This window comes from Pithys albifrons, chromosome 25 (assembly GCF_047495875.1).
Source record: "Pithys albifrons albifrons isolate INPA30051 chromosome 25, PitAlb_v1, whole genome shotgun sequence".
Lineage (NCBI taxonomy): Eukaryota > Metazoa > Chordata > Aves > Passeriformes > Thamnophilidae > Pithys > Pithys albifrons.
This window is the reverse complement of record NC_092482.1, coordinates 1390888-1405780: the sequence shown is the minus strand read 5'-3', so window position 1 is coordinate 1405780 and position 14893 is coordinate 1390888. Positions and strand designations below refer to the sequence as shown.

Below are 14893 nucleotides of genomic sequence, written 5' to 3'. Positions count from 1 at the left end.
GGAGAGAGGGAATTCCCTGCCAGCAGCCTGGGAAGATGAATCTGTGTGGAGTGACAGTGGTGCCTTTGACAGGGAGGCCTGGCTGGGACCTCTGCCAATGGGGGTCACTGTCTGTGGCACAAAGGCTGGAGTGTCTGGGCACTGCCCTGGGCAGGGGCTGCTCCTCTCTCTGCCCTCAGATGGGTTTGGTGCCCCTGAGTGTGGCTCAGGGAGCTGCACTCGAGCAAGACCCAGAGCAGGAGGATGAGGAAGGGCAGAAGAGCAGCCCTTGGCACCCCAAAGCACAGGAGTTTGTGGTGCTGGGTCTGGAGGGTGGGCACTGCCCTGGGGGGATCCTGGGGCATCACCCCTGTCCCTGGCACCTCAGCCCCACCTGGGACAGGGATGTTTGTCCTGCATTCCCTGAGGGCAGGACTGTGACAGCTGTCACAGAATCCCAGCAGGGTCTGGGTTGAAGGGACCTTAAGGATTGTCCTTCCACTGTCCCGGGTTCCTCCAAGCCTTGGGCACTCCCAGGGATCCAGGGGCAGTCACAGCCTCAGCAGAAAATCCCAGATCCCTGTCCTGGCCCTGCTGTCCCTGCTGCAGTTTTGTCCCCAGGAGGGGACACCTGGAGGGGAATGTCCCCTCACACACACAGAAAGCAGCCAAAGCTCTGCCCCTGGTTCACTTCTGGATCATTCCATCTCCCAGGAGCCTCCCCCAGGCTCCAAGCAGGGCCCTGGGAGCCCAGAGAACACCCCCCTGGAGCCCCTGCAAATCCCCATCCACCTCCAGCCCTTCTCTCCCCACCACAGTCCCATTCCCTGCCCCATTCCCAGCCACGCTGTGCCCAGGCTGTCCCCAGCCATGTCCTGTCACCTCCCCACAAGGACAATCTCTGGCTTTGTTGTGTCTGTTCCCACCAGAAACAACCCCCCCTTCCAGGAAAGCCACAAATCCAATGTTTTTCCAGGGAACTCACCTGAGCAGCAGCTCCTTGGGCAGCTTTTTGTTGATCACGGCCTCGTCATTGTTTGAGAACATCTGCAGGAAACAGAGCCACAGTCAGCCCATTCCCAGGGCACAAATCCTGCTTTCCCAGGGAGGGAGGGAGGGCTGGGCAACGAGGCTGCTCCAGAACTCTGCAAATTCCTGACAGAGAAGCTTTGGGATACAGATTTCCAACTGCACCTGAGCAGGGTACAGGGGACAGTCCATCACCTCCCAAATATCCTGTACATGAACATGGATCCAATCCCATCCCCTCCCAGATATCCTGTACCTGAGCAGGGATTGGATCCCATCACCTCCCAAATATCCTGTATGTGAACATGGATCCAATCCCATCACCTCCCAGATATCCTGTATGTGAACATGGATCCAATCCCATCCCCTCCCAAATATCCTGTACCTGAACATGGATCCATCACCTTCCAAACATCCTGTATTTGAACATGGATTGAATCCCATCCCCTCCCAGAGATCCTGTACCTGAGCATGGATACAATCCCATCATATCCCAAACATCCTGTACCTGAGCAGGGATCCATCACCTCTCAAATATCCTGTACCTGAGTACTGATCCACTCTCATCACCTCCCAAATATCCCATACTTGAGCATGGATCCAATCCCATCACCTCCCAAACATCCTGTACCTGAGTATGGATCCATCACCTCCCAGATATCCTGCACTTGAACAAGGATTGAATCCCATCCCCTCCCAAATATCCCGTCCCTGAGCAGGGATCCATCACCTCCCACATCTTAACTTGCAATCCAACATGAAATTCCAACCTGCAGTCACTGAGTGGCCTTTTAAATGCTCCAAGAAGTGCTAAAGCCCCTGGATCTGGGCCCACCACCCTGTCCCAGGGCTGTCAGAGCCAGGCTCAAAGCAGGTTCCCAAATCCCTTTGCTTGGAATTCTCCCAGAAACTCCGGTGCTCCTTCCCAAACCCTCACCCAGACAAGGGTTGTGACCCCCCCCAGACACTTCCATCACCTCCCACCACAGGAATCACCACCTGAACAGCAACCACAGCCAATCTGCTGCTAATCAGAGGGAGGTTGTGCCATTCCCAGCTCCCAGAGCTCCGGGAGGGCTGTTCCCTCAGACAGGGGCATCTCCCGGAGGCAGATCTGGACACAGCCCCACCCAGCAGGTGACTGTGGAGCTCCACAGCCATTCCTGAGGCTGGGAAAGCAACACAGGCACACTCTGGGATGGGAGCAGCTCGTGGAATGCTGAGCTGATCAGCTGGGGAATCAAGGGAAGCACAGAGGGCTCCAGGCAAGGAGAAAGGCAGAGGAATTAGTGGTGGGAAAACCAGGCAGGATTTCTGTCCCCAGGGCTGCACCAACAGGCAGATCCACCCCTGACCCACCATGGCCAGGCCAACAGCCCTAAACCCACCCCAAAAACAGGGCAGGAGAAATGAAAGGAGCAAATCAGAGCAGGGGGAGAGTCCCCAAAGGGAACCAGAGCAGGGGGAGAGGCCCAAAAGGGAACCAGAGCAGGGGGAGAGTCCCCAAAGGGAACCAGAGCAGGGGCAGAGGCCCAAAAGGGAACCAGAGCAGGGGGAGGGTCCCAAAAGGGAACCAGAGCAGGGGGAGGGTCCCAAAAGGGAACCAGAGCAGGGGGAGAGTCCCAAAAGGGAACCAGAGCAGGGGGAGAGTCCCCAAAGGGAACCAGAGCAGGGGGAGAGGCCCCAAAGGGAACCAGAGCAGGGGGAGAGGCCCAAAAGGGAACCAGAGCAGGGGGAGAGTCCCCAAAGGGAACCAGAGCAGGGGGAGAGGCCCAAAAGGGAACCAGAGCAGGGGGAAGAGTCCCAAAAGGGAACCAGAGCAGGAGAGAACAGGCAGGAGGAGGCAGAGAGGAATGAACCAGAGACCCCAAAGCAGCCCCAGCCTCCTGTGCCCCATCCCAGGCAATCCCTCAGCAGAGAAGTCCCCCCTCCATCCCAGCCCTGCCCTCCTTTCTGCAGGAACTCCCCTCTGACCAGCACTAATCCAAAGGAATGATTGGGGTTTGTCTCACTAAAAATAGGCCTTGGACTTCAAACCTGAGCGGGCCCAGGCAGGCTGTGCTCCATCCATGGGAGATCCTGGGCTCTGGAATTCCCTCTCCTGGGAGCCTGGGAAGTGCCAGGGGGCATCACAGGCCTGTTTTCTCCAGAGCTGGGGCTCAGCTGGCAGAGGTTGGGTGGAAACAGGCTGGGACTGGGATTTTTGCTAAGTCATGGCAGCACATCCAGCTAAATATATCAGTGGACATGGTGACTTTCTGGCAAGCCCTTCCAGAAATAAAACTGCTCTGAAAAAATGGCAGAGGCTGTTCTGCCTCTTCCAGGCTTTCTAAATATTTCCAGGGATAAGCACTAAATGCTCCAGGTTTGCTTTTCCCAACATCTTTTATCATCCCTTACACCAGGTGGGGTCCCCAGAATGAATTATTTTGGTCAGGACACAGAAAAATTGGTTTTCTTGCATGTAAATCTTGTGGTTTGTGTGAAACAGGATGTGTCAGGTGTGCTGGAGTGTGAAGCCAAACTGGGTATTGGAGGGAATCCTTCCCTGGGAGGGTGGGCAGGGCCTGGCACAGGTTGGGCACAGAAACTGTGGATTTCCCATCCCTGGGAGTGTCCAGGGCCAGGCTGGAGCAACTGGGACAGTGGGAGGTGTCCCTGCCCATGGCAGGGCTGGCACTGGATGGGCTCTGAGGTCCTTCCAACCCAATCCCTGCTGGGAGTCCATGAAACCAAGCAAGTTTACAAGATGTACAGAAGTGACCAAAGGCAGAGCTGGGAGAGCCTTTCCCTCAGCAGCACAGCAGGGAATTGTGCCCTGCCCTCAGTCACTGCCCCTCTGCTGTCCAGAGTATGAAATATGGGGCAAACTGGCTCTGCTCCCACAGCAGCCCCTGAGGGGACAATTCCCACCTTCCTCTGCTCCCACAGCAGCCCCTCTGGGGACAATTCCCCCCTTCCTCTGCTCCCACAGCAGCCCCTCTGGGGACAATTCCCTCCTTCCTCTGCTCCCACAGCAGCCCCTGTGGGGACAATTCCCCCCTTCCTCTGCTCCCACAGCAGCCCCTGTGGGGACAATTCCCCCCTTCCTCTGCTCCCACAGCAGCCCCTGAGGGGACAATTCCCCCTTCCTCTGCTCCCACAGCAGCCCCTGAGGGGACAATTCCCACCTTCCTCTGCTCCCACAGCAGCCCCTGAGGGGACAATTCCCCCCTTCCTCTGCTCCCACAGCAGCCCCTGAGGGGACAATTCCCCCCTTCCTCTGCTCCCACAGCAGCCCCTGTGGGGACAATTCCCCCCTTCCTCTGCTCCCAGGGACGAGGCAAAGGTGCCACTCAGGCCTCAGCTGTGCCAGCCCTTCCTTCCAGGGCAGAGCCACCCAACTGGGTCAGCTGTGGCACCACCCAGGTGACAGCAGTGAGTGTCCTGCCCAGCTGTGCCACACCTGCCCAGGAGGGTGACAGCAGGTGACAGCTGTGAGTGTCCTGCCCAGGAGCCACTCCCAGCTGTGCCACACCTGCCCAGGAGGGTGACAGCAGGTGACAGCTGTGAGTGTCCTGCCCAGGAGCCACCCCCAGCTGTGCCACACCTGCTCAGGAGGGTGACAGTCCCTGGGGCTGCCACACACAGTGCTGTGCCCTCACTCCTGTAGCCTGGCACTGCCACGGAGCAGGCTGGGAAAGGTGGGAATTACAGGCCTTGGCTCTGCCCCTGGGTTGGGAGGACCTCAAAGCCCACCCAGTGCCACCCCCTGCCATGGGCAGGGACACCTCCCACTGTCCCAGGGTGCTCCAGCCTGGCCTTGGACACCTCCAGGGTTGGGGAATCCACAATTCCTCTGCCCAACCTGTGCCAGGGCCTGCCCACCCTCCCAGGGAAGGATTTCTCCCCAGTATCCCACCTAACCCTGACCTTTGGAAGCCTAAAACCATTCCTGGTGGGGCTGCAGCAGCCCCAGAGCCACAGCCTGACACGGACTCTGAACCCAAACATTGCTCTGCTAAGGCAGAGAACCCACAGCTCAGAGCAGGAAAAGGGATGAGGCTTATCCAGAGCTCGGGGGAATTAGTGGCTGCAAGGTTAGAGGAGGCACCTGGGGCTGGGGTGGCACTGAGACACGGAAGGATCCACCCTGATGGGCACTCAGAGGGAAAACTGGCACCGGTGAGAGGCTGAGGCTGCCCAGGGAGCAGCTCCAGAGCACAACACACCCTGACAGGGCACAGGAGACACCCAGGGGGAGAGGGAGCAGTGACACCCACTGTGTTCCCCAATCCCACCCAGCCCAGCCCCCAGTGGAGCTCCCTGTGCTCTCCTATCCCAATTCCAGCCCCCAGTGGAGCTCCCTCTGCTCCCCAATCCCAATTCCAACCCCCAGTGGAGCTCCCTCTGCTCCCCAATCCCAATCCCAGCCCCCAGTGGAGCTCCTTGTGCTCCCCAATCCCAATCCCAGCCCCCAGTGGAGCTCCCTGTGCTCCCCAATCCCAATCCCAGCCCCCAGTGGAGCTCCCTGTGCTCCCCAATCCCAATCCCCAACCCAGTGGAGCTCCCTGTGCTCCCCAATCCCAATCCCAGCCCCCCAGCCCCAGTTACCCGATGGATTCCAGCTGGGAAGGACACACATCCGAGGAGCTGCCCCTCCTGCCCAGCCCTGGCAGCACCTGGAGCAGCCTGGGCACGGCTCAGGTGCCCGTGGAGCAGCCTGGGCACGGCTCAGGTGCCCCTGGAGCAGCCTGGGCACGGCTCAGGTGCCCCTGGAGCAGCCTGGGCACGGCTCAGGTGCCCCTGGAGCAGCCTGGGCACGGCTCAGGTGCCCCTGGAGCAGCCTGGGCACGGCTCAGGTGCCCCTGGAGCAGCCTGGGCACGGCTCAGGTGCCCCTGGAGCAGCCTGGGCACAGCTGGGCACAGCTCAGAGCTGCCAGTTAAGCAGCTTTGGCTGCCCAGGACTGGTCTCTGGGATCACAGCAAGGGCTGAGCAGCCAGAACACCCTCCCTGCTCCCCAGGCTGCCCCAGATCCTGCCCTGGCAGCTCCTTTCACCCCTCAGCACCCCCGGCCGTGTGTTGTGACCCAGCACAGGAGCCTGACCCAAACTGCTGCTGCTCCCTCAGCCTCTCAGGGTTTAAATATAGATTGTTGCCCATAAAATCAACATCCCAGAGCAAGAAGGAAGGGTATAAATAAGACAAAGACTTCCTGGCCTCCCAGGACAGCCTTTACCACCCACTGTCACTGCTTATTTTTACCTTTCTACAAACCCATTTTGGTTTTGCTACAAATGCACCTGTGATGGATTAAGACCAAGCCCCAAACCCCAGGCATGATTCAGTATTTTCAGGTTAAAGCCAAGGCTTATCCAGCTCTCCAAAGCTCATCCCAACTCAAATAAGCTGCTTGGATAAATTTCTTACAGTTCTGCCCCTCCCCAACACCTGCAGTTCTGTTATTACTGGCAATATTATTATTACTGGCAATATTATCATTATTGGTAATAAGGTGTTTTCATTCACTGCTGGGTTTGTACTGAGCTGTTTGGTAGGAGATGTTGGGATTATTGGTACATTTATTTGGAATTAAACTCCACTGTTGGTGCCTTAATAACAACCCAGTGGGATGAGCTGGGAAGGGCACTGGGGGTTCCTCCATGGAAAACTGCTGGATCCACAGGGATACCCCAGGGATCCCCCAGCCCAGCAGGGAGCAGGAAACCCTCCCAGGGCACTTTCCCAAGGGGATGAGTCAAAGGGAGCTCCCAGCCAGGCAGCCCAGCAAAAACAGTAATTAGTGCTGTGCCCAGGCCCCAGTTAATGATGGGGTGCAGGTAATGAGCTGTGCCCGTGGCTCTGACTCTGCCCTGCTGGGGGGACACAGCCCAGCAATGGGGACACTCAGGATCCCCAAAACAACCCCAGCAGCTCCCAGGGAACCACCCAGGGCTTCCCCCCGTGTTCTGCTCCCCCAGAACCAGCCAGGGGACCCCTCACCAGTCATGGAATGGGCTGGAAGGACCTCAGAGCCCACCCAGTGCCACCCCTGCCATGGGCAGGGGCACCTCCCACTGTCCCAGGAGTGAATAAAAACATGGAAAATCCACCAGCTTGGACACTGCCCCCTCCAAAAATCTGTATTTTTAATTTTTTATGCTGTTTCTCATTCCCTGTGAGCCACATTCCTGGGTACCAAACTGTGCCACCTCAGGTGGTGCCTGTGCCACAGCACCAGGTCCCTCCTCCCACTGGGAATGCAACTCCAAACTCCAGTTTTGGCGAGGAGGAGGCAGAGCAAAGTCTGCCCTGCTCTGTTTGTGTCCCTGTGTTTACACAACCTCCATTCCTGGGCACAGCAGGGAGGGAGCCCAGGAAAGGGAACACACAACCCCAAAAGGAGCAGCTCCAAAGCCAAGAAAAAGCTGAAATCCAGGAGTGGTGTTGGAGAGGGAGGGACCCGGCGGATTCCCAAATGGGATTAGGGTCAGTGGGATTATTCAACTCAGCTTTCTGAACACAGACAGGATTAATTATTAGAAGGCAACTCGATTTTGGAGCCTCTGACATTTCCCATTTTGCTTCGAGCTGAGCTCATTTCATGGCTCTGAAATCAAACAAAGCCTGGGAATTACAGAGGGTGACGATTCCCTGGCACTGAGGATCCTGAATCCAGGAGGGAAACGCTGTGGGACACCCTGGATTGGTGCACTCTGGGGCTGGAGGTGCTGCCCAGGCTGCCACAGCCCCTCCTGCCTCACACACACCCCTGCAGTTCACTGGGGGTCATTTTCAGGACAAACTTCCCAGGCAGGAGCAGCTCCTGCTGACTGGAGGGTCTGGAGACTCCCAGAGGAAGCTGGAAAGGCTGGAGCTCTTTGTGTGGTGGTGTTTGTGAGGATGTGGAGGAGACTGCACACATGGCTGCTGGTCTGGGAGGGGAGGAGGGACAGGAATCCCTCAGGGCTCACTCAGGGGACACTGAGGAGCAGCAGCCCCTGCACAGGGCAGGGGGCTGAGGGCCTGGAGCCTGCCCATGGCTTGTCCCGGGCTCAGCCCAACACCAAACAGGCCATTGTTCCATAAATCCATATTTAACTGCTGCTGCCCAAGGACAGGTGGTTTGGGGCCCACCAGCCCCTCCAGCCCCCCTGCAGGTGCTGCCATGGTGGGGCTGTGCCCTCAGCACCCCCCAAACCACAGGGCTCTGGGGGGTTCCCTGCCCCCAAAGGTGCCACTGGCTGTGGGGGGTGAGTTTGGGAGAGCAGGGAGTGAGGAAACCAGGCCTAAAGCACCCCAGCTCCTGATGGCATCCCAGGGCAGAGGGGCATGGATGAGATGGATTAAAGCAGTGGGGACAACTCAGGCCTTGGGATGGTAAAGGAGCACCCTCAGAGCTCCAGGAGATGACCCCAAGCCCCAGGAGATGCCCCCAAGCCCCAGGAGATGCTCCCGAGCCCCAGGAGATGCTCCCGAGCCCCAGGAGATGCCCCCAAGCCCCAGGAGATGCCCCCAAGCCCCAGGAGATGCCCCCAAGCCCCAGGAGATGCCCCCAAGCCCCAGGAGGTGGAGATGCTCCCAAGCCCCAGGAGATGCTCCCAAGCCCCAGGAGATGCTCCCAAGCCCCTGGAGATGCCCCCAAGCCCCAGGAGATGCTCCCAAGCTCCAGAAATCACTCCCAAGCCCCAGAAGATGCTCCCAAGCCCCTGGAGATGCTCCCAAACTCCAGGAGATGCTCCCAAACTCCAGGAGTCGCCCCCAAGCCCCAGGAGATGCTCCCCCTCCTCACTGCTGCAGCTTGGCTGGGCTTCCCAAGGCAGGAAGCAGAGAAATCCCAAATATAAGGCAGGCCTGGGGTGTGTCAGGGCATGTTCCACATTCGAATCAGGAGCCACTCTGGGTGATGTTTCCCCTTTTTGTTTGCTTTGCTGCTCTAAGTGGGTATTTTCTCGGTGGTGGCCACACCTCCTGGAAAGGGAGGATTCCATTCCTGCTCCTGGGGCTGGGCACTGCCGGGCCCATCCTCCCAGTTAAAGGAGACAATTCCACTCCTCCTGGAAGCAGAACCCCCATGTCCAAGCCCAATTCCAGGAGCTTGGCCCATATTCCACACCACAGTTCGTTCCTACAGGAAGAAATGGTTATTAAATCCCATCCCGACTGGATTTGGGAATTACCCACCAACAATGGCTCAGGAATCTGTTTATGTGGCTCCACAAAGACAATAAACTAAGTGAAAACCCAACCCAGCCTCCCCCTCAACCATTTGCTTGGTATTTAAAGGCTGAATCAGACACAATATGTCAGTCACGGCCCCAGATCGGGCTATTTTTACCCCAAGATAAGACTCCAAAGGCCCAATTTCCTCTGCTCAGCCAGGGAAAGTACTCTGGGTATCCACAGGGAGAGGAGAGGGAGGGAGGGAGGGGAGAGGGAGGGGAGAGGGAGGGGGAGAGGGAGGGGGAGGGAGGAGAGGGGGAGGGAGGAGAGGGAGAGGGAGAGGGAGAGGGAGGAGAGGGAGAGGGAGAGGGAGAGGGAGAGGGAGAAGGAGAGGGAGAAGGAGGGAGAGGGAGAGGGAGAGGGAGAGGGAGAGGGAGAGGGAGAGGGAGAGGGAGAGGGAGAGGGAGAGGGAGAGGGAGAGGGAGAGGGAGAGGGAGAAGGGGAGGGAGGGAGAGGGAGAAGGAGGGAGAGGGAGAAGGAGGGAGAGGGAGAAGGAGGGAGAGGGAGAAGGAGGGAGAGGGAGGGAGAGGGAGAGGGAGGGAGAGGGAGGGAGAGGGAGAAGGAGGGAGAGGGAGAAGGAGGGAGAGGGAGAAGGAGGGAGAGGGAGAAGGAGGGAGAGGGAGAAGGAGGGAGAGGGAGAAGGAGGGAGAGGGAGAAGGAGGGAGAGGGAGAAGGAGGGAGAGGGAGAAGGAGGGAGAGGGAGAAGGAGGGAGAGGGAGAAGGAGGGAGAGGGAGAAGGAGGGAGAGGGAGAAGGAGGGAGAGGGAGAAGGAGGGAGAGGGAGAAGGAGGGAGAGGGAGAAGGAGGGAGAGGGAGAAGGAGGGAGAGGGAGAAGGAGGGAGAGGGAGAAGGAGGGAGAGGGAGAAGGAGGGAGAGGGAGAAGGAGGGAGAGGGAGAAGGAGGGAGAGGGAGAAGGAGGGAGAGGGAGAAGGAGGGAGAGGGAGAAGGAGGGAGAGGGAGAAGGAGGGAGAGGGAGAAGGAGGGAGAGGGAGAAGGAGGGAGAGGGAGAAGGAGGGAGAGGGAGAAGGAGGGAGAGGGAGAAGGAGGGAGAGGGAGAAGGAGGGAGAAGGAGAAGGAGGGAGAAGGAGGGAGAGGGAGAAGGAGGGAGAGGGAGAAGGAGGGAGAGGGAGAAGGAGGGAGAGGGAGAAGGAGGGAGAGGGAGAAGGAGGGAGAGGGAGAAGGAGGGAGAGGGAGAAGGAGAGGACTCTTCACCCAGCCCTGTGCTGCTTTCATGACCTTACAATATTCCCCAACTCTGAACAGCCTCCACACATTTCTGCCCAACTGTCCTCCTGTCCCGTGAAATTTGAGCTCCCACAGAACTTCTCCTCTCCAAGCAAACCTTCACAAAGTGGTTTCTAGGAAGAACAGTGGAATTTCCACCCATCCTGCAGCTCTGAAAAATAAATCTATTTACAAATGTGAACACACCCACATTCTGGAAGCTTTTCAGACCAGCAGAACCTCAGTGGAAATCCATGGATTTCAAGGAAAACTGCTCCAAACTCACCCTTTCCAGGTTGTAACAGGTCAGAGATACCAAAGCCATGCCTTGGACTTGGAATCATGGAATGGTTTGAGTGGGAAGGGACCTTCAATCCCACGGGCAGGGACACCCTCCCCTGTCCCAGGGGGCTCCAGCCTGGCCTTGGACACTTCCAGGGATGGGGCAGGCCCAGCTTTGGGCAAAACACAGGGACCAAACCAGCCAAAAACCAGGATAATGTTTGAAGGCACTTCCTGCAGCCCAAACTCAGCCTTTCCACAACACACCAACTCTTCCTGTACAAACAGAGTTCCAAAAACACCAATTCAGGCCTCAAACACTCTCTGAGCATTTTCCTCATTTCCCAACTTGCTTTTTTTACTATAAGAAGAAACAACATTCCAGAAAAAAAGATCCAAACCCAAAACCCACCCAAACAAAGCTCTTCCCCACTCCTTTTCCCCAGGGAATTGGGTTGTCCTGGTCCAACCCTGATGACATCCCTCCCAAAACTGGGATGAACTCCAGCACTGAAGGATAAGGAAGCAAAAGGTCGATGCCATGAGAGATGTTTCCCCCCCAGTTCTGTCACCAACCTGGTTTTACTCTGCTCTGTAACCAGCCACTCTCCAGGAGTCAAAACAAAAGCTCTCAGGGCAAAAAGAGTAAATAAAAAAAGTCTGTGCAGGCAAGAACAGCCCAGAACAGTAAAACAATAAGCCTGGACAGCCCGACGTGCAGGCTCCTCTCCGGAGCTCCCGGGGTTATTCCAACAGAAACGTGGATATTGTGACACTGAAACTGGCGGAGCCTCCCCAGGCACGGAGGGTTTGACACCGGGGCAGAGGAAGGAAACAATTCCACGTGGGAATCAGCCCAGCAGCCCCTGCTGCCCCTTCCCAGCGCCAGGGCTGCTCTCCCGGGCAATTCCAGCCCAACCAGCCGCTCTCCACATCCCATTTTCCCGGCTCGACATCCCGGCCCTCTGCTCGGGGTGGGAACAGCCACATCGTTCCACTGCGGGCTCTTCTCCTCCCGTGTCCCTGTCCCTGTCGCCATCCCTGTCCCTGTCCCTGTCCTATCCTTGTCCCTGTCCCTGTCCCATCCCTGTCCCTGTCCCCGTCCCTGTCCCATCCCTGTCCCCATCCCTGTCCCCATCCCCATCCCTGTCCCATCCCTGTCCCTGTCCCATCCCTGTCCCCGTCCCATCCCTGTCCCTGTCCTGTCCTGTCCCTGTCCCTGTCCCTGTCCCATCCCTGTGTCTGTCCCTGTGTCTGTCCCTGTCCCATCCCTGTCCCCGTCCTGTCCCATCCCCGTCCCCGTCCCTGTCCCTGTGCCTGTCCCTGTCCCTGTCCCATTCCTGTCCCCGTCCCTGTCCCTGTCCTTGTCCCACCCCTGTCCCTGTGCCTGTCCCTGTCCCATCCCTGTCCCTGTGCCTGTCCCTGTCCCCATCCCTGTCCCATCCCCGTCCCTGTCCCATCCCTGTCCCTGTCCCCGCCGCGGGCCGGGCAGTCCCTGTTCCGCCTCCACAGCCTCTCCCAGCGCCGGGATGCAAATCCCGGGGCTGCCCTTCCTCCCCTGCCCCCCCTCCCTCCTCCTCCTCCTCCTCCTCCTCCCCCGGGAGGACAGCTGGGATAACAATGCGGGCTGGGATCGCCCCGGCTCCACACTCCGCCTTTCAATAGATCCCATTGTTTCCCCTCCGCTCCTTCCGGCCCCTCCAGCCCCTTTCCCCTCCCTCCAATCCAATTTTTCCCAAAAAACCCCCCCGACCCGCCCCTCCCTCTCTCTTTCCCAAAGGCCGTGGGGTTTTCCAGGCGCAATTCCCACCTCTCCTGGCCCAGCTTCAACTTCGCAGCAACACGTTGGCAGCGGCTCTGCCCGCCCGGGGGGCTCCAACACACGGGGGGACCCCCAAAATGGGGCGGGGGGGGGAGAAGGTTCCCATCGACACCCCCCAAACCAGGGGGGGTCACAGCCCTGAGCCCCCCCAAAGCCTCAAAAACCCCAGACACGACCCATTCAAACAGAGACCCCCAAAACATCCCCCTCCCCAAAACGGGGACCAACACCCCCCAAACCCAGGGGGGGCCACAGCTCTGAGCCCCCTCCCCAAATACCCCTCCAGCCCCACTCAGAGACCCCCAAAACATCCCCCTCCCCAAAACGGGGACCAACACCCCCCAAACCCAGGGGGGGCCACAGCTCTGAGCCCCCTCCCCAAACACCCCTCCAGCCCCACTCAGAGACCCCCAAAAACATCCCCCTCCCCATAATAGGGACCAACATCCCCCAAACCCAGGGGGGGCCACAGCTCTGAGCCCCCTCCCCAAATACGCCTCCAGCCCCACTCAGAGACCCCCAAAAACATCCCCCTCCCCAAAATGGGGACCAACACCCCCCAAACCCGGCGGGTCACAGCTCTGAGACCCCCCAAGCACCCAAAGACACCCCCGGCTGCGACCCCCGCCCAGCACCATTCACAGAGCCCCCCGCAGCCCCCCCAAACATCCCCCTCCCCAAAATAGGGACCAACACCCCCAAACCGGGGGGGCACCGCCCTGAGCCCCCTCCCCAAACCCCTCCTGCCCCATTCAAACAGACCCCCCCAGGGCCGCGCTGTCCGCGCCGGGGGCTCCGAGGGAGCTGCGGGCGATCGGGGGGCTCGGGGCGATCTCGGGGGGCTCGGGGTGATCTCGGGGCGATCGGGGGGGCTCGGGGCGATCTCGGGGCGATCTGGGGGCTCGGGGTGATCTCGGGGGGCTCGGGGTGATCTCGGGGGGCTCGGGGCGATCGGGGGGGGCTCGGGGCGATCTCGGAGGGCTCGGGGCGATCTCGGGGGGCTCGGGGCGATCGGGGGGGCTCGGGGTGATCTCGGGGGGCTCGGCGTGACCGGAGGGGGCTCGGGACGATCGGGGGGGACTCGCACCCCCCGTCCCGACCCCCGCCCGCCTCCTCGGCCAGGCCGGGCCGGGCCTGCCCCCGCCGGGGCCTCACCTCAAAGCGGCTCTTAGTGACCCCGTTCATCTCCCTGCGCATGGCGGGGGCGGGGGCCGGGCCGGGGGTGCCGCGGGGGTGCCGGGGGTGGTCCCGGCGGGTCCCGGGGCGGTCCCGGGGGCTCCGCGGCCTCCGCCCGGCGCCGCCGCTCGGCCTCAACTTCGACCCAAAACAAAAACACTGCGCACCTGCCAGCAACGGGCGCGCTCATTGGACACCGGGCGCGGGGGGGGCCGGGAGCGCCCACCGACAGCGCGGGGGGGAGAGCGGAGGGAGGGGATGGGAATGGGGGAGAGGGGATGGGGGAGAGGGAGAGGGGATGGGAATGGGGGAGAGGGGATGGGGGAGAGGGAGAGGGGATGGGAATGGGGGAGAGCGGAGGGAGGGGATGGGGGAGAGGGAAAGGGGATGGGAATGGGAGAGGGGATGGGAATGGGGGGAAAAGGGGGTGGGGATGGGGGGAAAGGGAATGGGGACAAAAAGGGAATGGGAATTGGGGGAATGGGGGGTAAAGGGGAGGGAAGGGGGCGGAGGGAAAGGGAATGGGAATTGGGGGAATGGGAAAGGGAATGGGAATTGGGGGAATGGGAAAGGGAACTGGAATGGGAATGAGGGGGAAAGGGAATGAGGGGGGGAAAGGTAGTGGGAATGGGGAGAAGGGAATGGGAACTGTGGGAAAGGGAACTGGTATGGGAATGGGGGGAAAGGGAGTAGAAATGGGGGGAAAGGGAATGGGAACTGGGGGGAAAGGGAATGGGATGGGAATGGGTGAGGAAAAGCAATGGGAATTGGGGGAATGGGAAGAAGGGAAATGGGGAGAAGGGGAATGGGAAATGGGCAGAAGGGGAATGGAGAGAAGGGGAATGGGAAATGGGGGAGAGAAAGAGAGGGAAGGAGCGGGAATGGGGTCGGAAGGGAAGCGGGGGGTGCCCGGGGGGGTCGCGGCTGCCCCGGGGGGGCCGCGCCGGGGGCGGTGCGGGCCGGGGCTGCCCCGAGGGGAGCGGGACTCGGCGGGGCCGCCCCGCACCTACCCCGCACGCCGCCGCCCCCATCGCGCCGCCGGCCCCGGGGGCTGCGGGACCCGCGGGCTCCTCCCGGGGTGCGGGATCGGGGGGTCCCGGCACGGGGGGCGCCGCGTCCCCCCCAACCCCCCGTACCCTTCCGGGAGCGGCCAGCGCAGCCAATCAGCGCCCCGCGCCG

General features: G+C 60.1%; 1 protein-coding gene across 7 annotated transcripts in view; it reads right to left on the bottom strand.

The window, feature by feature from the left end:
* FBXL20 (F-box and leucine rich repeat protein 20) overlaps positions 1-14858 on the bottom strand; it is a 34254-nt gene extending 19396 nt beyond the window's left edge. For 3 of the 7 annotated variants that reach the window (XR_011699676.1, XR_011699677.1, XM_071577420.1), the window contains exons 1-2: positions 13694-13847; positions 965-1026 (exon numbers count right to left, since the gene is read on the bottom strand). Coding sequence is in view for 5 of the 7 variants with exons in the window: in XM_071577420.1 (XP_071433521.1) it covers positions 965-1026; positions 13694-13735 (104 nt within the window). In the remaining 2 variants the exon portion in view is untranslated. Of the gene's footprint in view, positions 1-964; positions 1027-3045; positions 3110-5601; positions 5695-11292; positions 11779-13693; positions 13848-14724 lie in introns of those variants that run through there. The other 4 variants (XM_071577422.1, XM_071577423.1, XM_071577424.1 and 1 more) reach the window with 4 other exon arrangements.
* Positions 14859-14893: the final 35 nt, after the last annotated feature.